The sequence below is a fragment of the Pongo abelii genome, chromosome 1, assembly GCF_028885655.2.
Source record: "Pongo abelii isolate AG06213 chromosome 1, NHGRI_mPonAbe1-v2.0_pri, whole genome shotgun sequence".
Taxonomy (NCBI): domain Eukaryota; kingdom Metazoa; phylum Chordata; class Mammalia; order Primates; family Hominidae; genus Pongo; species Pongo abelii.
In genome coordinates this window covers 209,057,145-209,079,604 of record NC_071985.2, presented here as the reverse complement: position 1 = coordinate 209,079,604, position 22,460 = coordinate 209,057,145, and the positions used below count along the sequence as shown (strand labels likewise).

Here is a 22,460-nt window from a genome sequence, read left to right as displayed (position 1 = left end):
TGGAAGTCTCTGATGTACTATTTGGCAAAAGAAGCAATTGATTTATCTGTAGCTATGATTACATACGATGTAAAGTAATTTGTTTTAAGACTATTTCATTGGCTTTGGTTCAATATCTTAAACTCTGTAAACACATAATTCAGGAGCTAGATATGCATCACACAAATGTGTTCTTTTTGGTGGGGATTTAAATTGATCTAGAAATGGGCTTTCCATGCAGGAAGACTGTGAAAAGCTTGAAAACTGAGTCTCTTCTTTAGCCAGGTCATCAGCTTTACATTTTACTGCATTGGCAAGCCTTGCCTTTTCTTTTCTTTTCTTTTCGAGACAAGGCCTCGCTCTGTCACCCAGGCTGGAGTGCAGTGGTGCAAACACAGCTCACTGCAGCCTGAGCTTCCCAGGGTCAAGCGATCCTCCCACCTCTCAGCGTCCTGAGTAGCTGGGACTACAGGTGCCGGCTAATTTTTTTGTAGAGACTGGGTCTCACTATGTTGCCCAGGCTGTTCTTGAACTCCTGGGCTCAAGCCATCCGCCCACCTCTGCCTCCCAAACTGCTGAGATTACAGGCATGAGCCACCGCACCCAGCCCAAACCTTTTCTTTCTTAGCCTGAAAACAGATTTCAGTGCTTTTCTAGGAAACAAGATTTTTCCTGCTATTGAAATATAACGTTTGTAAAGGTGTCAAACATGTGAACATTAGGTAACAGACGAGCAGATTTTGTATGGTGTTAGGGTTGTTGGTTGAAGGACTTACAGCATGAAAAATAGTGTGACGTGGAAATCCATTAGCCTGAAGCCTGTGAAATAATGGAAGCTCTAAAGTTCAACACCATTTGTTACTTAGAAAAAAAACACAGAAGGTGGAGGTCGGACAGCAGTCTCCACTTTTTCCCTAGAATGTAGAGGTTCTATCCAGGGGAAAGAAATTATACACAGCACAACAAATAGCATCAGTCTTATATATCTCAACTTCAGTTATTCTTTAAAACCTGTTGTTTTCTTATGTTTTGTAGGCTGGTTTTTGTTGTTTATTTCTATCTGTCTCTTGCTAACAAATTCCTGGTGGAGTGGAACCTCAATTATAACAGGACCAATTCTAGGTTATCTGTGAAAACAAGACATGGGTCACTGAAACATACAAAATACAAAAATCAAATTTTCACCCGTTTTACTTTACTGTCGCACCAAATTTTTCTTACACACAGCTACTAAAAAATAGTACAGTTCTACCTGTAAGTGGTAAATGAGTAGAGAATAGAAGGTAGGGCTTCGTGATAGCCGTTCAGAACTTCGCATTGACGATCCTAAGTGGCTTTTTGTTGTTGCTTTGTTTTCTTTTTCTCTTTTTCTTTTCTTTACTTTTTTTTTTTTTTTTTTTTTTGGTGATAAGGTCTCCTTCTGTTGCCCAGGCTGGAGTGCAGTGGTGCAAACACAGCTCACTGCAGCCTTGGCCTCCCAGGCTCAAGTATTCCTCCCACCACAGCCTCCTGAGTAGCTGGGACTACAGGCGTGCACTATGTATTTTTTTGTAGAGACGGGGTTTTGCCATGTTGCCCGGGCTGGTCTCGAACTCTGGAGCTCTGGCAGCCCGCCTGTCTCCGCCTCCCAAAGTGCTGGGATTACAGGCATGAGCCACCACACCAGTCCAAGTGTTTTGTTTTGTTTTTTTATCTTAGTTGAAATTTATAATTTAGAAGTTTAAAAAAGGAACTTAGTAGCCCAAAGCACCTGTGTTTATTTTATATATTTTATACATTTTATGTATTTTATTTTGTTCATTTTATAAATACAGAAAAACCAAGTGATTTTTCCCAAGGTTATTCAGCAGGACACTTGCAGAGCTGATAATGGAGCACTTGTTTGCTTCCAGTATTGTTTGGTAGCATTTTTAACACACAAAAAAAGTAAAAAGTACATCTAGCTAAGATATTGAAATGTTCACCAAGTTGGGAAGCCTATTAATTTGAAAAATTATTATTATTTTAATCCTGGAGGAGAAAGAATTTGCCTTTTCCTGATCAGAACAGAAAATGCAAGATCCATGCCACATGCTTGACATTTTGCCTTGATAGATGACTTTTGTCACAGGCTTGTTGTGGCAGAGCAGATGGTCATGCTACTTGGAGTTTTTCCACTCATTTGATATTTCCATGAAGAAACAATTTGCCAGAAGCCAGCCGTAGTTACAGTTGTGCTGGAGATGATGGGAAACCTGGATTAGCACAGACTTTTGCTTACAGGAGCTGGAGGATATCGGTTCAGCCCTTTCTGCTGGGCCAGTCAAGAGTTCCCTGGATTGGTAAACTGAGGAACAGTTTAGTCTTGTGATAGTTGGAGCGGAGCTATAATTATAGCACTGCACTCTAGCCTGTGTGACAGAGACCCTGTCTCTAAAGAAAAGGAAAAAGAAAGAACTATAGATACCTTGGGACAAACGACAAATAATTTGACAATAATCTAAAAAAAATTGAAGGAAAATAGCTAAGACATTATTAGGATAACTGACAAAATTTGAATCCAGATTATGCATTTGACAAACTATGTATTAGATAATAGTATTATATCAATGTTAAATTTCCTGTTTTTGACAATTATCCTATGGGTTATATAAGAAAATGATCTTGTTCTTATACACTGAAGTATTTGGAAGTAAAAGGGGTATGCTCCATCTTTCAATGGCTCAGGAAAATGCATATCTATAAAAATAGAGAAAGATAAAGCAGATGGGCAAAACAGAAGGAATTGGTGACTCTGGGTAAAGGATACAGCATACCCGAGTTCCTTGTGCTATTCTTATAACTTCTGTTTGAAGTTATATCAAAAAAAAAAAAAGGTACTCAAAATTGAAGGTAGAAAACAGGAAATGAAGGTGTGATATTCTAAGAATTTTTTTTTTTTTTTTAAGTCAGGTGAAGGATTATTTCCTGTGTTCTGTTTTTTAAAATCTTTTTACGGGTTAGACGAGGGAACTTGAAACAAACAAAAAAATCTTATCAAGAATAGGTTGACTTTCTCAAATTTCAAAATCTAGTCAGCCAGAGCTCCCCATCTTGCCAGCCTCCAAAAACCCGGGCACAGTATTTTCTTTACCTCTTTTTAATGGGTTGGGAATAGGATAGAAACATTAGTTCCTCTAAGAGATAAGATACAAATACAGCCCACCTTTAGAGATACTAAAAGTTAAATTGCACTTGGTTTTATCATTTCCCTGCCTAAAAACCCACAATGGCATGCTGATATTGACATGGTTTTTATGTCAAAACTCTGTAACCCTACTTTCTTGGCAACCTGGCCCATACCTGCCTTTCCGATTGTCTCATGCCACACCCACCAAACACCTTGCACCCTAGCCACGCCAGATCACGTGACCTTTGTGCGTGCTGGTCCTATGTCTTCCTGCCTTTGTTCATGTCCTGCTAGCTTTGCGTGGAATGCTCCCCATTCTTTTCCTCCTGAAATTCTGTTCATCCTTGAAGTCTCACCATTGCCTCCTTTGGGAAGCTATCTCTAATTCCATGCAGAATTCAATTTACCTTTGTCCGTGCTGACATATCAGTAGGGTAACCACAATACTACCTGCTTTTATTCAGCCTCCCTTATTAAGCATACACTGTGAGCGGGAAACAATGCCAGGGCCTGGGGCTTCGCAGATACAGTCTTGTAGCTAGGAGTGATTTGTAAACAAATAATCACAAATAAGTGTATAACAGAAAAATAAACCAAGCACTGTAAGAGCTAAATCCACTTGACAACTTTGTCTTGAAGAAACGATTAATGACAGCCACAGTGAGATACAGTATCACTCCCTGCCTTGCTTCCGCAGGGCCCCTTTCCAGATTGGAGATTTCTGGCACAATAAATGAGTAAGTTAAAAACAGTTGTTGTACCTGTGGGCCACCCAGATAGATATATTCAATAGAAAGTGAAAAATACAGCTAGGTGTGGTGGCGGCTCACGCCTGTAATCCCAGCACTTTGGGAGGCCGAGGCGGGTGGATCACCTGACGTCAGGAGTTTGAGACCAGCCTGACCAACATGATGAAATCCCATGTCTGCTAAAAATACAGAAAGTTAGCTGGGTGTGTGGTGGCGTGTGCCTGGAGTCCCAGCTACTCGGGAGGCTGAGGCAGGAGAATCGCTTGAACCCTGGAGGCAGAGGTTGCCAGTGAGCCGAGATCGCGCCACTGCACCCCAGCCTGGACAAGCTCCATCTCAAAAAAGAAAGAAAGTGAAAAATACAAGACTAGAACTCAGGATTGAGAGTGAGTCTTGGTATATAAATTTGAATGTAGCCATATAGATCAGTGCTTTTCAGGGTATGTAGGCAGGAAAGACCAACAGGCAGATCACAGTCTCTTGGGGACATGGTGCTTTTCCAAATTACCCATCCTCTTTATTGCTCAAGGTTCTGCTCTGGCTTCCCTCCCAACTTTGGTGATAGTCATCCTGTCTTAAGGTCGTTGCATGAAATGAGAGCCAGTATTGATACAGGTGTGCGTGAACCACAGGGAGGCAGGAACTTAGTTGAGAACCTCTGGTGATTAGGCAGCTAAATACTGCAGTGTGGATAAAATCACCCAGGAGAGGGAGATGAGGAAAAAAGGATGAGGATGTGGAGAAAGAGGCAGTAAAAAAGATAGAGCTGGTGAGGAAGAAGAGCCAGGAAGAGGCAAGACCCAGAAGGCAGGGACACAGGGAGGTCCAAGAATGAATGGAATAGGCAGCCAGGTCATGTGCTACAGAGATAGGCTGAGACCTGACACTGGGTTTCAACTACAGGCTTGTTCGGGGATATCGTGGGTTTCGTTACAGATCATTGTAATAAAGCCAGTCACACGAATTTTGGTTTCCCAGTGCATATAAAAGTCTTGTTTACACTATACTATAGTCTATTAAGTGTGCAATAGCGTATGTCTTAAAAAAATTTATAGACCTTCATTTAAAAAATACTTTGTTGCTAAAAATGATCGCTTGGTGTGGTGACTCACACCTATAGTCCCAGTACTTTAGGAGGCTGAGGCGAGTGGATCACTTGAGCCCATGAGTTTGAGACCAGCCTGGGCAACATGGCAAAACCCCATCTCTACAAAGAATACAAAAATTAACCGGGCATGGTGGTGTGTGCTTGTAGTTCCAGCTACTTGGGAGGCTGAGGTGGGAGGATCACCTGAGCCTGGGAAGGTCAAGGCTACAGTGAACCATGATCACGCCACTGCACTAGAGTCTGGGCAACAGAGTGAGACCCCCCCATCTCAAAAAATAATGCAAACAATTAAGTCATAATCTTTTCATTGGTGGAAGATCTTGCCTTGAGGTTGATGGCTGCTGACTGATCAGGGTGGTGATGCTGTAGTGTAGTTTGGGGTGGCTGTGGCAATTATTAAAATAAGACAACAGCATTTCACGAAAGATTTCTCTGTAGTATGTGATGCTGTTTGATAGCATTTTACCTACAGTAGAAGTTCTTTCAAAATTGCAGCCAATCCTCTAAACCCTGCCATTGCTTTATCAACTAAGTTTATGGAATATTGTAAATCCTTTGTTGTCATTTCAACAATGTTTACGATATCTTCCTCAGGAGTAGATTCTATCTCAAGAGACCACCCTCTTTGCTCATTCACAGGAAGCCAACTCCCTTCCATTCAGGTTTTGTTTGAGATTGCAGGAATTCAGTCACATCTTTAGGCTCCACTTCTAATTCTAGTTCTCTTGGTATTTCCACCACATCTGCAGTTATTTTCTCCACTGATGTCTTGAACACCTCAGAGTCATCCATGAGGGTTGAAACCAACTTCTTCCCAACTTGTTGATCTTGCGATTTTGACCTCCTCCCATAAATCACGAATGTTCTGGATGGCATCTAGAATGATGACTTCTTTCCAGAAAGTTTTCCATTTACTTTGCCCAGATCCATCTGAGGAATTGCTATCTCTGGCAGCTGTATACTTACGAAATGTATTTCTTAAAATAGTAAGACTTGAAAGTCAGAGTTACTCCTTGATCCATGGGCTGCAGAATGGATATTGTGTTAGCAGGCATGAAAAGAACATTCATCTCCCTGTATATTTCTGTCAGAGCTCCTGGGTGACCAAGCGAATTGTCAACGAGAGCAGTGTTTTGAAAGGAATATCTCTTTTTTTCTTAGCAGTAGGTCTCAAGGATGGGCTTAAAACATACAGTAAACCATGCTGTAAACAGATGTGCGGTCATCCAGGCTGAATTGTTCTGTTCATAGAGCACAGGCAGAGTAGATTTAGCACAATTCTTCAGGGCCATAGGATTTTTAGAATGGTGAATGAGCATTGGCTTTAACTTAAAGTCACCAGCTACGTTAGCCCCTAACAAAAGAGTCAGCCTGTCCTTCGAAGCTTTGAAGCCAGGCATTGACTTGTAGCTATAAAAGTCCTAGATGCATCTTCTTCCACTAGAAGGCTATTTTGTCTATACTGAAAATCTGTTGAGTGTAGCCACCTTCATCAGTGACCTTAGCCAGATCTTCTGGATAACTTGCTGCAGCTTCCACATCAGCACTTGCTGCTTTGCCTTGCACTTCTATGTTATAGAGACGGTTCCTTTCCTTCAGCCTCATAAACCAACCTCTGCTAACTTCAGACTTTTCTTCTTCAGCTTCCTCAGCTCTCTCAGCCTTCATAGAAGTGAAGAGAGTTAGGACCTTACTCTGGATTAGACTTTGGTTTAAGGGAATGTTGTGGCTGGTTTGCTTTTCTGTGTAGACCACTCAGACTTTTCGTATCAGCGATAAGGCTATTTTTGCCTTTTTAGCATTTGTGTGTTCACTGGAGTACCACTTTTAATTTCTTTTGGGAACTTTTCCTTTGCATTCACAACTTGACTGATTGGTGCAAGAGACTTAGCTTTTGGCCTCTGGGGACATATCTTCCTCAGTAGGCTTAATCATTGCTGGCTTTTGATTTAAAGTGAGAGACTCAGGATGCTTCCTTTCACTTGAACACTTAGAGGCCATTGAAGGTTTATTAATTGGCCTAATTTCAATATTGTCGTGTCTCAGAGTAGGGAGCCTGAGGAGAGGGAGAGAGTTGGGGAAATGGCCTCACTCAGTAAAGCAGTTAGAACACCTACAACACATATTAAGAACACCCATGGCCGGGCGCGGTGGCTCATGCTTGTAATCCCAGCACTTTGGGAGGCCAAGGTGGGCAGATCACAAGGTCAAGAGATCGAAGCCATCTTGGCCAACGTGGTGAAACCCTGTCTCTATTAAAAATACAAAAAATTAGCTGGGCATGGTGGCGTGTATCTGTAGTCCCAGCTACTCAGGAGGCTGAGGCAGGAGAATCGCTTGAACCCGGGAGGCGGAGGCTGCAGTGAGCCGAGGTCACGCCACTGCACTCCAGCCTGGGCGACAAAGCAAGACTCTGTCTCAAAAACAAAACAAAACAAAACATGTACAACATGTATTGATTAAGAACACCTACAACATGTATTAAGAACACCCACAACGTGTATTCATTGATTAAGAACACCCACAACACATATTGATTAGGCACACCCACAACACGTATTGATTAGGAACACCTACAACACGTGTCGATTAGGAACACCCACAACACGTGTCGATTAGGAACACCCACAACATGTATTGACTAAGTCTGCCATCTTATATGGGTGCTGTTCATGGTGCCCCAAAACAATTACAATGGTAACATCAAAGATCACTGATCACAGATCACCATAACAGATAAAATAATATTGAAAAAGTTTGAAATATTGTGAGAATTACCAGAACATGTCAGACATGAAGTGAGCACATCCCGTTTGAAAGTGGCACTGATAGACTTGCTCAGTGCAGGGTTGTGACAAGCCTTCACTTTGGAAAAAATGCAGTGCAGTGTGATAAAGTGACGCATGATAAAATATGGGATGCCTGTTGGGAAGCCGTTGCCGTCCATGAGGAGGACAGCTGCAGCCAAAAGGTAGTGTGGAGGCCAAACTGCACCTAATTCAGGAGTGACTAGAGCAGAGGGAGCGCGGCAAGAAGAGATCACGTTTCCTAGGAGCTGGTAGGAAGGTGAAGGAGAATTAGGGGGAGCGTGAGGGGAGAGTAGAATCCAGATGGTAGGGCTCGCGGGAACACATGTTTGCTGAGGAAGAGGAACAAGTGGAGAAGGAGAAATTGAAAGTATAGCTGACACTTTGGGAGGCCGAGGCAGGCGGATAACTTAAGGTCAGGAGTTCGAGACCAGCCTGGCCAACATGTGAAACCCCGTCTCTACTAAAAATACAAAAATTACCCGGGCATGGTGGCACATGCCTGTAGTCCCAGCTACTTGGGGGGCTGAGGCAGGAGAATGGCTTGAACCTGGGAGGCGGAGGTTGCAGTGAGCCAAGATCGCACTACTGCACTCCAGCCTGGGCAACAGGATAAAATTCTGTCTCAAAAAAAAAAAAAAAATTAAGTACAGCTGACAGCTGATGGAACGAGGTTCTTTAGGAGAATGGGTGCTTAGCATTGTTGAAGAGGAGAAATGCTGGCTTTGCTGGGAGTGCCTTGAGGGTAGGAACCATGTTTTCTTCACTCCCCAACACCAAGCAGTAGGCACTCAGAAAATGTGTATACAAGTGAATGAAGATTTTACTTCTTAGAAGTAGTCTTGATTGATACTGTAAAATACCAAAAAAACTCACGATTTTTATTCCATAATTACCATTCTGTATCGTACTATGTGTAAGCAATGTATTTGTGACCTTCTGTTCTTTGAAATAAAAGGGAAAAAAATCACAAATCAGGTGGTATTGAGATAGTAATCATAATCACTTAGTTTTTCTGTGCCTGCTACATATTTATTAAATTCTGCCTCCGCATCTTGAAATGTGTCATGTCCAAGGCTCTCTGCTCGGTGAATGTGATGTGCAGTTCATTGGAAGAGGCAGACATGCACAGAAACAGCCTATGAGAGACAGATTCTGTCCTTTTATTCTACCCAATGACACTGTTAGCTCCAGACATTTGCCTTAAAATTGGTTATTTTTTAAAGTTCGGAAAAAGGGCAGGCGCAGTGGCTCACACCTGTAATCCCAGCACTTTGGGAGGCCGAGTCGGGCGGATCACCAGGTCAGGAGATCAAGACCATCCTGGCTAACACAGTGAAACCCCATCTCTACTAAAAATACAAAAAATTAGCCGGGCGTGATGTCGGGCGCCTGTAGTCCCAGCTACTCGGGAGGCTGAGGCAGGAGAATGGTGTGAACCTGGGAGGCGGAGCTTATAGTGAGCCGAGATTGCGCCATTGCACTCCAGCCTGGGTGACAGAGCGAGACTCCGTCTCAAAAAAAGTTCGGAAAAAGGGCATCTTTTTTATTTTCTTTAATTTTTTGCGGAGGCAAGGTCTCACTATGTTGCCAGGCTGGTCTTGAACGCCTGAGCTCAAGTGATCCTTTGATCACTGCCTCAGCCTCCCAAAGTGCTGGGATTGGCCAGGCATGGTGGCTCGCACCCGTAATCCCAGCACTTTGGGAGGCCGAGGTGTGCGGATCACCTGAGGTCAGGAGTTGGAGACCAGCCTGGCCAACATGGTGAAATCCCGTCTCTACCAAAAAAATATAAAAAGTTAGCCGGGCATGGTGGTACGCGCCTGTAGTGGAGGCTGAGGCATGAAAATTGCTTGAACCCGGGAGGCGGAAGTTGCAGTGAGCCAAGATTGTGCCACTGCACTCCAGCCTGGGCAACACAACACGACTCCATCTCAAAAAAAAAAAAATAGTGCTGGGATTATAGGCATGAGCCACCGTACCTGGCCCTGTTTTTGATTTTCTGTGTTAAATTTTGCCTACTGCAAATATTTCTAATATTAACAAAGATGGAATTTATAGACAGCTTTTGATTCTGTGTAACTTAATTCTTTCAAGTGTATTCAAAAAGAACAAATTGGTTAGGAGAGGTAGAGTCAGCTCATCACAGACCATATTTCAGGGTGCAGATGGTGAGAGAATTAGTGTGGGTTGTATTTGGCTGTGCCAGTTACAGTGTTGTAGATGGAAAACCCCAAACAAATATGTGGAGGCTCTTCTGGTTCACATTTTTCTTTCTACTGCTTATAAACTAGAATACATATTGATATGATCTCATTTTATTTTACCCTTTTTTCCCTAGGTTCACTAGAAAACGTTTTGCCTTTTTTTCTTAATAAATCATTGCCAGTGAAATATGTTACATAAAATATGCTAAGCAAATCAAATTAGCGTATCTAGAATTCACTTATGAGGACTGTAATGCATTGATTTAAATATTGATTTATCTTTCTAAATAAAATTGCTTCATTTGATGAATTGCAGCCTGGAGACATTGATTGATTGGAACATTATTTGGTCTTCAGAGTTTTACCTCTGCGTTTTCTTTTTTTTTAACAGTGGGCGCCTGATAGACATCCTAGGACTATACAGACGGAAAAGGCCCACTTTGGGGGATAATGCTGAGGGACACTATGAAATCTTGGAATGATAGCCAGTCAGATCTGTGTAGCACTGACCAAGAAGAGGAAGAAGAGATGATTTTTGGTGAAAATGAAGATGATTTGGATGAGATGATGGATTTAAGTGATCTGCCTACCTCACTTTTTGCTTGCAGCGTCCATGAAGCAGTGTTTGAGGCACAAGAGCAGAAGGTAGGCATCTATCCTCCCTTTCCCTACATTTGTAGCATGTTAAATGTGTGTGGATTTGGGGAAACAGAGCTTGACTGGTCCCTGACAAATTAAGTATAGAAAGTGTATGTCCACTTTTAGGCTGGGGACATTGGCTCATGCCTGTAATCCCAGCACTTTGGGAGGCTGAGGTGGGCAGATCGCCTGAGGTCAGGAGTTCGAGACGAGCCTGGGCAACATGTAGAAACCCTGTCTCTACTAAAAATGCAAAAACTAGGCGGGTGTGGTGGTGCGCATCTGTAATTCCAGCTACTCGCAGGACTTGAACTTGGGAGGCAGAGGTTGCAGTGAGCTGAGACCATGCCACTGCACTTAAGCCTGGGGGACAGAGCGAGACTCCATCTCCAAAAAAAAGAAAGTGTATGTCCACTTTTAGATGTTGCTGCAGAATTTTTATTGTATTTTTAGAAGAGTATCAGTCTGCAGAAGATAGGAAATGTTCCAAAACCAGTTCTTCTCCACAGACACTTTAAGAAGCACTGGCATTTAGTGAATTCTGAATCCAGTCTTATTCAATCCATTCACTTATTTATTCACTTATTCATTTTCAGAGACTATAATTAAAGAAAACCTGGGGATCTTTAGCCGGGCTTCCTATTACTTGGGAGTGCATTCGCAAAAGGAATTCATCTTTTTCCTGGGGCTGATTTACATAACACCTATTAGGACTATTTATGATTTTGTCGTAACAAAATTGTTCACGTTTCTTGTATTAGTTTCTACAACTGGGGAAAATGATTGAGCTTATTATTTTAAAGATTCCTTTAGTTCATTTATTATTTACCTAGAAAGAGAGGTGTGTGTGTGTGTGTGTGTGTGTGTGTGTGTGTGTGTGTGTGTTTTGTTTTGTTTTTCCCCGTCATGACCTCACAAAAGGCTATAGGTCTTAGTCCCACAAAAGTAAAATAGCTCTGCCACTGGGATGTGTTTTCCATGTTCTGAGGCTTTTTCTCAAAACACTATCACTGGCCCTTTAGTTTTCAGCTGATGCACCCAAAATATTTCCCTTCCGATGACTTTCTTGGAGCAGAACTTCGATACCATTTAACTCAGGACGTACTTGAGTACCTGCGGTGTGCCAGGTGCTGGTGCCAGTTGCTTCAGGGGATAAAGCGTGAGTCATGCAGCTTCTGCCTCATGGTGTCCGGCCAGGCAGCAGGGATGACAAGTAATTATGATATCAAATGGAATCTTAGTGCCTTTAGAAACACTTGAAGTAGCCAGGCGTGGTGGCTCACGCCTGTAGTCCCAGTACTTTGGGAGGCCAAGGCAGGCAGATCACGAGGTTAGGAGTTCCAGACCAGCCTGACCAACATGGTGAAACCCCGTTTCTACTAAAAATACAAAAATTAGCTGGGCGTGGTAGCAGGTGCCTGTAATCCCAGCTACTCAGGAGGCTGAGACAGGAGAATCGCTTGAACCTGGGAGGCGGAGGGTGCAGTGAGCCGAGATTGCGCCAGTGCACTCCAGCCTGGGCAACAGAGCGAGACTCAGTCTCAAGAAAAAAAAAAGAAAGAAAGAAACACTTGAAAGAACAGGGCCAGGCTCAGTGGCTCACGCCTGTAATCCCAGCATTTTGGGAGGCTGTGGTGGGCAGATCACTTGAGCCCAGGGTTTCATGACCAGCCTGGGCAATATAGTGAGACCCCATCTCCATAAAATAAAATAATAATAATAATTTAAAAAGTGCATTGAGGTAAGAAAGGAGGAAGGATCACAGCCAGTTGGAATAAAAGATCTCACAGAGAGGTGGCGTTGGAGAAGGGCTGTGAGAGCTCGGTAGGATTTTAGCAGGGAAGGGAAAGGGAATTTTGGCCACGGGGAACAGAATGAGAAAAGAGCTGAATCGGGAGAGTGCGGGCCCTTTCAGGAGTAGCAAGCCATTCTGTATGCTTAGCACATAGCTGATATTTGGCCAGAGTCAGGAGAAGTCAGGCATGGGGCCACCCAGCAAAATCCCATGAGCATCTAGCTCAGGAGCTTGCCCTTCTGTGGGAAACGGTCAGAGGATTTCTGAGCACAGAGCGGCCATCAGAGCTCCACATCAGGAAGCTCAGCCCGCAGCACGTGGATGGCAGAGTGATGGGAGAAGAGGGCAGAGCAGGGAGCCAGGGAGCTCTCGGAGTGCACCCGCCTGGAGATGACCCACCCCAAGCGGAGCAGGGAAGGGGGCTGCACTCGCCAGCTTTGTGTCTTTCAGGGTTGTTTCATTTACAAATGCTATTTGCTTCCCCAAGTTCAGTCATAATTTAGACATTTTGAAATCATCCTTTTGAGTTTCATGCTAAGAGCTCTAAGTTTCTATGTTATAAATAAGTTAACCTTGTTTATTGTTGTAAAAAACCAGATGAATTGCCAATTTATGTTAAAATTATGTATGTAGGAATTCTCTCAAGAAACCTCACAATCTTGTCTATTTCTTTCTTTTTTTTGGTTTTTTTTTTTTTTTTTTTGTGAGATGGAGTCTTTCTCCGTCAGTACTACCCAAAGTGCTCTTCAGATTCAACTCAATCCCTGTCAAAATCCCAATGATTTTTTTTGCAGAAATAGAAAACCTACCCTGAAATTCATATAGAACCTCAAGGAATCCCAAATTGCCAAAACGGTCTTGAAAACAAAGAACAAAGTTGGACGCACACTTCCTGATTTCATAACTTAGTATAAAGCCATGGTAATCAAAACAGTGTGGTACTGGCATAAAGACAAACATAGAGATGGATGGAATTGAATAGAAAGCCCAGAAACGAACCTTTGTATATATGGTCAAATGATTTTCAACAAAGGTTCCAAGACTATTCTGTGGGTGAAAGGACAGTCTCTTTTCAACAAAAGGTGCTGGGAAAACTGAAATCCACATGCAGAAGAATGAAGTTGCATCCTTATTTTATATCAAATAAAAAATTAACTCAGAATGGATCAAGCTACTCAGGAGGCTGAGGTGGGAAAATTGCTTGAGCGCAGGAGTTTGAGGCCAGCCTGGAAATATAGTGAGACCCCATCTCCTAAAACAAAACAAAACAAAAAACCAAAGACTTAAACATTAGAATTAAAACTATAAAACTCTTAGAAGATGCAGTAGCATCTTCAGAGAGAAGACTCCTCTATGTGCTGGAACTGTGCTACCCTCTATGGCACAGCTCATAATAGCATGCTTTTAGAAGTACCATTTAGGCTGAGCAAAGTGGCTCATGCCTGTAATCCCAGCACTTTGGGAATACAAGGCAGGTAGATCACCTGAGGTCAGGAGTTCGAGACCAGCCTGGCCAACATGATGAAACCCCACCTCTACTAAAAATACAAAAATTAGCTGGGCGTGGTGGTATACGCCTGTAGTCCCAGCTACTCGGGAGGCTGAGGCAGGAGAATCGCTTGAACCTGGGAGGTGGAGGTTGCAGTGAGCTGAGATCGTGCCATTGCACTCCAGCCTGGGTGACAAAGTGAGATTCTGTCTCAAAAACAAACAAACGAAAAAATAAAAAAAAAAAAAAGAAAATAGAATATTGGTTGCTGGGGGGTGGGGAAAAAATTTACAGTTAATGTATTGAGAGCTTGTATGGGATGATGGAAAAGTTCAGGAGACAGATAGTGGTGATGATCACACAGACTGTACTTAATACCACTGACTTGTACATTTCAAAATGGTTAAATGATAAATTTTGTGTTTTGTATATTTGACCATAATAAAAATAATGCAAAAAAAGCTTATTTTTCTTGTGTTTAGTGTTCTTGGTAATATGTATGTTTTTAAATATACACATTACATATATTTATACACACACATATGTGTGTGTGATATGTATGTATTGGACACCTGTTTGGCTCCACTTTAATCCTCTTTTCACCTAGTCGTTGCTGGAGCAGCCAGCTGTGTGCAGGTGTGACCTCACACCTGGCCTGAGCTGCCCTGTCTTTCCATCCCAGCATTTCTGTGCTGCCTGAACAAGGATGCTCAGCCATATTGATGCATGCAGAGACTTGGAAGCATGAAGGAGTTAAAGTCCCATAGGGTAGCCCTCAACCAGTGGAAAACAAGCCAGTGAATAAGCTCCTCTGTGTTCTGACACTGAAGCCAACAGTTCTCAGGCGGGTTCTTACTGACTCCCCAGCAGATCAAGCCCCAGTTGCCCACAGAGGTGACCAGCTTGAAAACGTGACCTGGAGGGACAGAGAATGGGCTTGCCCTCCTTCCTGGTGCCACTGTTCCCAGGCCTCCACTCTTGTCTCATGGGGTCATTTCCCAAAACAAACACTCAGCGTGTGTGCCTTTGCCTTGCCTCTGCTTTTCCGAGGAGCCCAGATTAGGCACAGGTAATGCTTCCAAGTTTGGTTATGGTTATTCCTCTTATGTAAGGTACTGTCCCAGACTCTCAAAATAAAAAAGGCAATTTTTAGGTTATGCAAAAAGGATAAAGACTAATATTAAAAACACCCACGTGCCCACCCAATTTAGCAAATAAAATTTTACTAATACAGTTGAATCCCCTGTGTCTCCTCCCAGAGATAACCATCATCCTGAACTCAGGTTTCTCATTTTCCATGAAATCTGTAAACTTTAATAGGTTGAACCATATGAAATTGCTATATTTGTTGGTCAAAAGTGGTCAAATATCAACATTTCTTCTGATTTAGCCTGATATTCTGTGTGTATGTACACACACTTTTTTTTTTTTGAGACGGAGTCTCACTCTGTTGCCCAGGCTGGAGTGTAATGGCACGATCTCAGCTCACTGCAGCCTTTACCTCCCAGGTTCAAACGGTTCTCCTACCTCAGCCTCCCAAGTAGCTGGAATTACAGGCACCTGCCACTGCACCCGGCTAATTTTTTGTATTTTTAGTGGAGACAGGGATTCACCATGTTCCTGGCCTCGAACTCCTGACCTCAGGTGATCTACCCGCATCGGCCTCCCAAACTGCTGGGATTTTAAATTACCTGTATTTGAAGTCGACATGATTGTCTCTTTAGAAAGGAATCTACATAAAAGCTGTTAGAACGAATAAGTGAGTTTAGGAAGATTGCAGAATATGGGGTCAATGTACAAAATCAGCTGTCTTTGTAACAGTATACATTTGGAAATTGAGATATCTATAGATATTTCAAAATCCCTAAATATATATACACATATATTTATACAAATATATATACACACACATATATATAAAGGTATATCAAATCTATATTATTTCAAATATATACACACACACATATATATACACATATATATGTGTATATATATGTATTTTTCTTTTTCTTTGTTTAGACGGAGTCTCACTCTGTTTCCCAGGCTGAAGTGCAGTGGTTCGATCTCGGCTCACGGCAACCTCCCCTTCCTGGGTTCAAGCAAGCCACCATGCCCGGCCATGAAATAATGTAATATATTTTGAGATAAGCATCTTCAATTATCTTCAACGATATTTGTAGCTTAAGTATACATTAACAAAATATGTGTATGATCTGTATGCTGAAAATTATATGCTAAACTGTATGCTAAAACACTAATGAAATAAATAGTATTTTACATCATTTAAAATTTTATATATTGGCCAGGCGTGGTGGCACAGGCCTGTAATCCCAGCACTTTGGGAGGCCGAGGTGGGTGGATCACCCTGAGGTCAGGAGTTCGAGACCAGTCTGGCCAACATGGCAACACCCCATCTGTACTAAAAATACAAAAGTTAGTTGGGCATAGTGGGGCACGCCTGTAATCCCAGCTACTCGGGAGGCTGAGGCAGGAGAATCGCCTGAACCTGGGAGGCAGAGGTTGCAGTGACCCAAGATCGTGCCACTTCACTCCAGCCTGAGAGACCGAGAAAAAAAGATAAAAAATAAGGAGTTCCAATAAGTCAGAGTATGTGTTTATAAATACGGTAGCCATTAAAACATAAAAACCCATCTTGAATAGCTAGCATTCCATATTTTCTTGAATTCTAATTCAGTTACAGGTTTCTTTCTGATCTGGAAAGATGATGATGGCAACATAAATAATAAAGGTTATCAAAGGTTTTTGCATTTTTCATATATTCTGCTCCCCTCTAGCACTTTTGACTGTAGGTCCCAGAATTTTACAAGTACTGAGATTATCAAAGTAAAGTTTTTAAATTCACCATGCCTAGCTGTATGTGCACTTTTTTCTATTCAGTAAAGTCCATCTCTCTGGCTGTTTTAGTCAGTGGTGATTGAGAAGAACCAAAAGCACTTTGCCTACCCCCAGGCAGAAATGGAGGCCTTGCCTTTGATATTAGTGGACCTGCAGGCTCTGGACACTGGAGAAATGGAATTTTCTAGATCAGATTTACAGAAAGACATAGAATATAAATCTCTTGCCTTAGGATGCCAAAGATAATTTCACTGCTGAATGGATCAAGCCATTCCTTCTCAAGAGTAAAATCGGTCCTCCTACTCTGTTTGTTTTGTTTCCTTTTGTTTTTTTTTTTGAGACAGGGTCTCGCTCTGTCGCCCAGGCTGGAGTGCAGTGGCATAATCACGGCTCTCTGCAACCTCTGCCTCCCAGGTTCAAGCAATTCTCGTGCCTCAGCCTCCCTTCCTCCCACTCTTTAATGTTTAATAGAAGTGGTGGGCTTCTCATTTTTTTTCAGTCCAAAGCAAAGGGGTGTGGAAAAATCATGTTCCCAGTTTGTTCTTCAGTGAAACAGCTAAACCTTGCCTTCTCCGAGTTGGGATAGGGCAACCGAGTGGAGCCGTGGTGGATCCAGAAAGGTCAGGACATACACACTTGGCTGCCATCCTCATCTGTTGCTCCTTGAAACTGACCTTCCTGTATGGCGTTTTCCACTTTTCTCCTTTACTGATGCCTGTTATCCAGCTGTCAAGCACTCTTTCTTAAGTTCCCAAGAAGGTTGTTGGTTACACGTTGTTCTTAGCTATTTTAGGTACAAGGTATGTGCTGTCGTTTTGATGACTGACTAACTGCACAGGTGATCTTAGCATATGAAGGCAGCTTCTGGTCTGTATTTTGTGGAAAACCTACTTACATCATAGGAAAAAGCATCGGGCATTGGTTTTTAGGCTGCATTATTTGTGTTATGCCTGTAGATGTTGTGCTGCCAGAGGGGGATACTAAGTGACTACAGAAAAAGTTAAGTGGTTAATGATGATTTTTATTTTAATGGAATCCCCATTATCTTTTCTCAGATAAATATGCAGCCATCACCCAACAGGATGATGTTAATTTTATATCATTAGAGAATTCAGAAATTTATAAAAGTGAGCTATTTCTGAAATAATTCTAAGGAGAAAAACAGTCATTTGGTTTTTCAATGAACAGCTGCAGATCCTTCCTGTTTATCACAAGTCATTTTCAGTCCATTTTCATAGATTATGTCCTTCCCCTGTCGTCTGCAATCTTCTAAATCCCTTTCGTGCTAATGCCAGGTTATCAGGGGCAGCCTTAGGAATCTACATGGGGATGTCTGTGGACTCACAGAAGGGCAAAGCTGCCAGCTGAGGGCTCGTAACCATTTTTCTCAAATAGGAAACGGATGGTTTTGCCTCCAGGTTAATTCTTCATGCTTCTAAAGCACCTCACAGCTAGAATTCACGTATTTCATAACCATATTTATGCTACTTCAAGGGGAAAATGGGTGTGGAGGAGAGAGAACACAAAACTCAGTAAAAGCTTGCTAATCAGTTCTTGCATGGCTTCATTTTTGTGTAATTCTTTTTTTTAAGAGAGAGAGACAGGGTCTCATTCTGTTGCCCAGGCTGGAGTACAGTGGTGAGATTGTGGCTCACTGCAGCCTGGAACTCCTGGGTTCAAGCAATCTTCCCACCTTAGCCAACCTAGTAGATAAGACTACAAGCGTATGCCACCATGCCTGGCTAATTATTTAATTGTTTGTAGAGATGGGGTCTTGCATTGTTGTCCAGGCTGGTCTCAAGTTCCTGGCATCCCAGAGTGCTGGGATGAATGAGCCTCTGTGCCTGGCCATTTTGTTATAATTCTTAATCCTATCACAGGTATTGGATTTCGGAAGAGAGACAGAGAGAGAGCCGTATGACCCATTGCTGTCATCTGCATGTTACATTCAGTTACAGTGTATTTCTGGAATTTGAAAAAAAAAACATTATCTTGAAGGGAAATGGGAAGGAGGATATGATTATCAAGTAGCTGTTTGCAAGATAGCTTCTGTCATATGATGCATTGGTACTAGGAAAAATTCATTGTTGTGGGGGGCTAGGGATAATACATGGGCCTTTTCCCTTGGGCAAGGAAAATGTTTAATGTACAGAATTACAAAGTACTAATATTTTATAAGCTATTCTTTCTTAATTAGTTCTTCCTTAATTTCCATTGTGTTCAGTGTTAGTATTTCTTAACTATCTCACATAGGAATTTTAATATTTTCTTAAAGTTTAAAATACATTTAAAATAAGCTAATACCGAGAACCAGATGGGATGTGATTTTGCAAAATCTCAATTCTAATTCTCTTTAAAAGCGACAAAGCTAGCCACCTTTGAAATGGATGCTAAAGAAACTTTGAAATGTATCCAGAAGTAATAATAATTATCAGCATTTAATATACTTACATATTCACCTTCCCTTTTAAGAACTGATATGCTACTTTAAAATCCTTACTATATCTATATAATATTTTGTTATTTATATATATTACTTTTTTTTTTGAGACAGTCTTGCTCTGTTACTCAGGATGGAGTGCAGTGGCAAAATTTTGGCTCAATGCAACCTCTGCCTCCCAGGCTCAAGCAATTCAGATATCTCAGCCTCCAGAGTAACTAGGGTTACAGGTGTGTAATTTTGTATTTTTAGTAGAGATGAGGTTTCACTGCATTGGCCAGGCTAGTCTCAAACTCCTGGCCTCAAGTTGATCCGCCTGCCTCAGCCTCCCAAAGTGTTGGGAATACAGGCGTGAGCCACCGTGCATGGCTTTCTGTATTACTTTAATATATGGAAACACTATAGTAAATAAGAATAGGATTGGTTTTAAAACTGCCCCCTGCTGGAAGCAGCTTGCAGTCCACTGAAAAGCCAGACTGAGTAGAAGGTCTGACATAATATATATTTTTAAATGAATTGACAAAAAATACATAGTTTTTAGGATAAATGATGTTTCCTCAATAATGAAGGATATTTGAACACTGGAAGAATAAATATTGGAGCACAAATTATTTTATATTTTATCTAGTTGGAGAAATGTTGCAAAGTGGCAGGTAAATGTTCAAATTGAGAGAAGTTAATAAATGAGGGAGTGTATAATTTGCAGTGCAGGAACAACAGATCATTGAAAGATCTTTACATAGGCCAAGCAAGAACAAAGCTAATTTATAAGTTCCTTTTATTGTGTTACCATTGCCAAACCTAAGGAATATTTCTAAAGGTATTGAGAAGTTTCTTAGATCCGTTTTATTGCATTTCATTTATTAAACCATTGCCTAAATATGTTTTCTGTAAAGAAAATTTAATGTTGCTTTTCTTCTAGTGATTGAAATTAGGCTTTTCATTATCCCAATTCATTAATAAATGGGAAAATAACAATTTTTTTTTTCTCAGCCTCATGAACAACTCAAATATTGCTCTCTTTCTTTTTCTCTGGTCCATCTCAAAATACTCAGGAGATATACACGTGTTGCAAATTATATAAAATAATTTGTGCTCAGATATTCTTCCAATGCTTTTCACCCCAAAATGCAATTTTTGTGGAATTACATAATCCCAGTATGAATGTTGAGAAAAAGGTTTGATTGTTTTGCCTTTGTGAAAGAGAAACTGTGGCTATAGGGAGTTAGGCATCTTTAAAGAAGTTGCCAAACGTACATTAGCATCTTTCATGGGAATTTCATTCAGAGGAGGAAAATAGAGAAAGAGAAAAAATAGTTGGGAAAAAAGCAAAAAAAAAAAAAAAGAAAAAGAAAATGAACACAGAAAATCTGAGACAAACAGATAAAATAAGATAGTAGACATCCCAAAATATCAGTAATCAACAATGGACTAGTTCCTCCAGTGAAAAGACAGTGAGTGTCAAACTGTGTTTATTTACATACAGGCGCACACATGCATTATACACACATGTATTATACACACATGTATTCTTTTTATGAGGCATATCTAAAACATAAGGATACAGAAAAGTTAGAAGTAAAGGCTGAAAATTGATTTCCATGTGATACATAATCAAAAGAAAGCTACACCAGCTATATTAATGCCAGACAAAATAGACTTTAAGACAAAGGGCATTCCTTTATCTGGGAGATGAAGAGAGTCACTACCTAATGATTAAAAGTTCTTTCACCAGGAAGAGAAAAAAATTATAAGCTTGTACGCACATGATAACTTAGCCTTAAAATGTAGGAAGCGAAAGTGACCAAATTATACAGAAAAATAACACATCCACCTAATAGTGGGAGAATCTAATAGATCTTTCCTGATAATAGTTAAAGCAGACCCCCCAAAAATCAGGATATAGAACTTGTAAAGCACAGGAGCTGGCTATACTGAACATGTTTATAATACTGTACCAAACAGCTGCACAAACACACTCTTTTCAAGCACATGTAGATTTATGAAATTTGATGACACTGAACCAAAAGCAAATCTCAAACTGTCAAAGGATTACTATCACTATGGATCGCCTACTCCAATCAGAGTGAAAATGAGTTAGACATTAAAAAGATAAAAAACTCCCATCTATTTGCAATTTGAGAAACATACATCTAAATAATTCATGAGACAGGGAGCGATCATAAGGGAAATTAGAGAGTATTTAGAATCAACTGGCGCAGTTGCTCATGTCTTTAATCCCAGCACTTTGGGAGGCTCAGGCAGAAGGATGCTTGAGCCCAGGAGCTCCAGACCAGCCTTGGCAAGACATTGAGACTCTGTCTGTACAAAAATAAAATAAAATTAGCCAGGTGTGGCCAGGCATGGTGGCTCATGCCTGTAATCCCAGCACTTTGGGAGGGCAAGGAAGACTGCTTGAGCTCAGGAGTTTGAGACCAGCCTGGGCAACATAGCGAGACCTCATCTCATTTAAAAAAAAAAAAAAAGAAAAAGAAAAAAAGCCAGTCATGGTGGTGCCTGCTACTCAGGAGGCTGAAGTAGGGGCGGGTGGCTTGAGCCCAGGAGTTCGAGGCTGCAGTGAGCTCTGATCACACCACTGCACTCCAGCCTGGGTGACAGAGGGATTCTGTCTCTTTTTTTTTTTTTAAGGACAGAGTCTCATTCTGTCACCCAGGCTGGAGTGCAGTGGCACAATCTTGGCTCACTGCAACCTCCACTTCCCAGGTTCAAGCGATTCTCCTGCCTCAGCCTCCTGAGTAGCTGGGATTACAGGCGCCCACCACCATGCCCGGCTAATTTTTATATTTTTAGTAGAGACAGGGTTTTACCATGTTGGCCATGCTGGTCTTGAACTCCTGACCTCAAGTGATCCGCCCACCTCAGCCTCCCAAAGTGCTGGTATTACAGACGTGAGCCACTGTGCCCTGCCTTCTATTTTAAAAAATAAATAATAAAACATATCAAAACTGTTCAGGTGCTGGGTGTGGTAGCACGTGCCTGTACTCCCAGCTACTTGGGAGGCTGAGGCAGGAGGATCACTTGAGCCCAACTTAGGCAATATAGCAAGACCCCATCACAAAAAAAAATACAAAATTAAACAAACTGGTGGAGAACAACTGAAACAGTACTTAGAAATGGATGTCTTGGTGGGTGTAGTGGCTCATACCTATAATCCCAGCACTTTGGGAGGTCAAGGGGGGTAGATCACTTGAGCCCAAGGAGTTTGAGACCAGCTTGGGCAAT

The 22,460-nt window shown here is 41.6% G+C and overlaps 1 protein-coding gene across 3 annotated transcripts in view; it reads left to right on the top strand.

Moving 5' to 3' along the window:
• Nucleotides 1-22,460, top strand: part of RCAN3 (RCAN family member 3) — a 31,767-nt gene that overhangs the window by 1,566 nt on the left and 7,741 nt on the right. For all 3 annotated transcript variants that reach the window (XM_054540093.2, XM_002811275.5, XM_002811276.5), the window contains exon 2: nt 10,390-10,643. In XM_054540093.2, coding sequence (XP_054396068.1) covers nt 10,449-10,643 — 195 coding nt within the window. In that variant the 5' untranslated portion in view covers nt 10,390-10,448. The remainder of the gene's footprint in view (nt 1-10,389; nt 10,644-22,460) is intronic.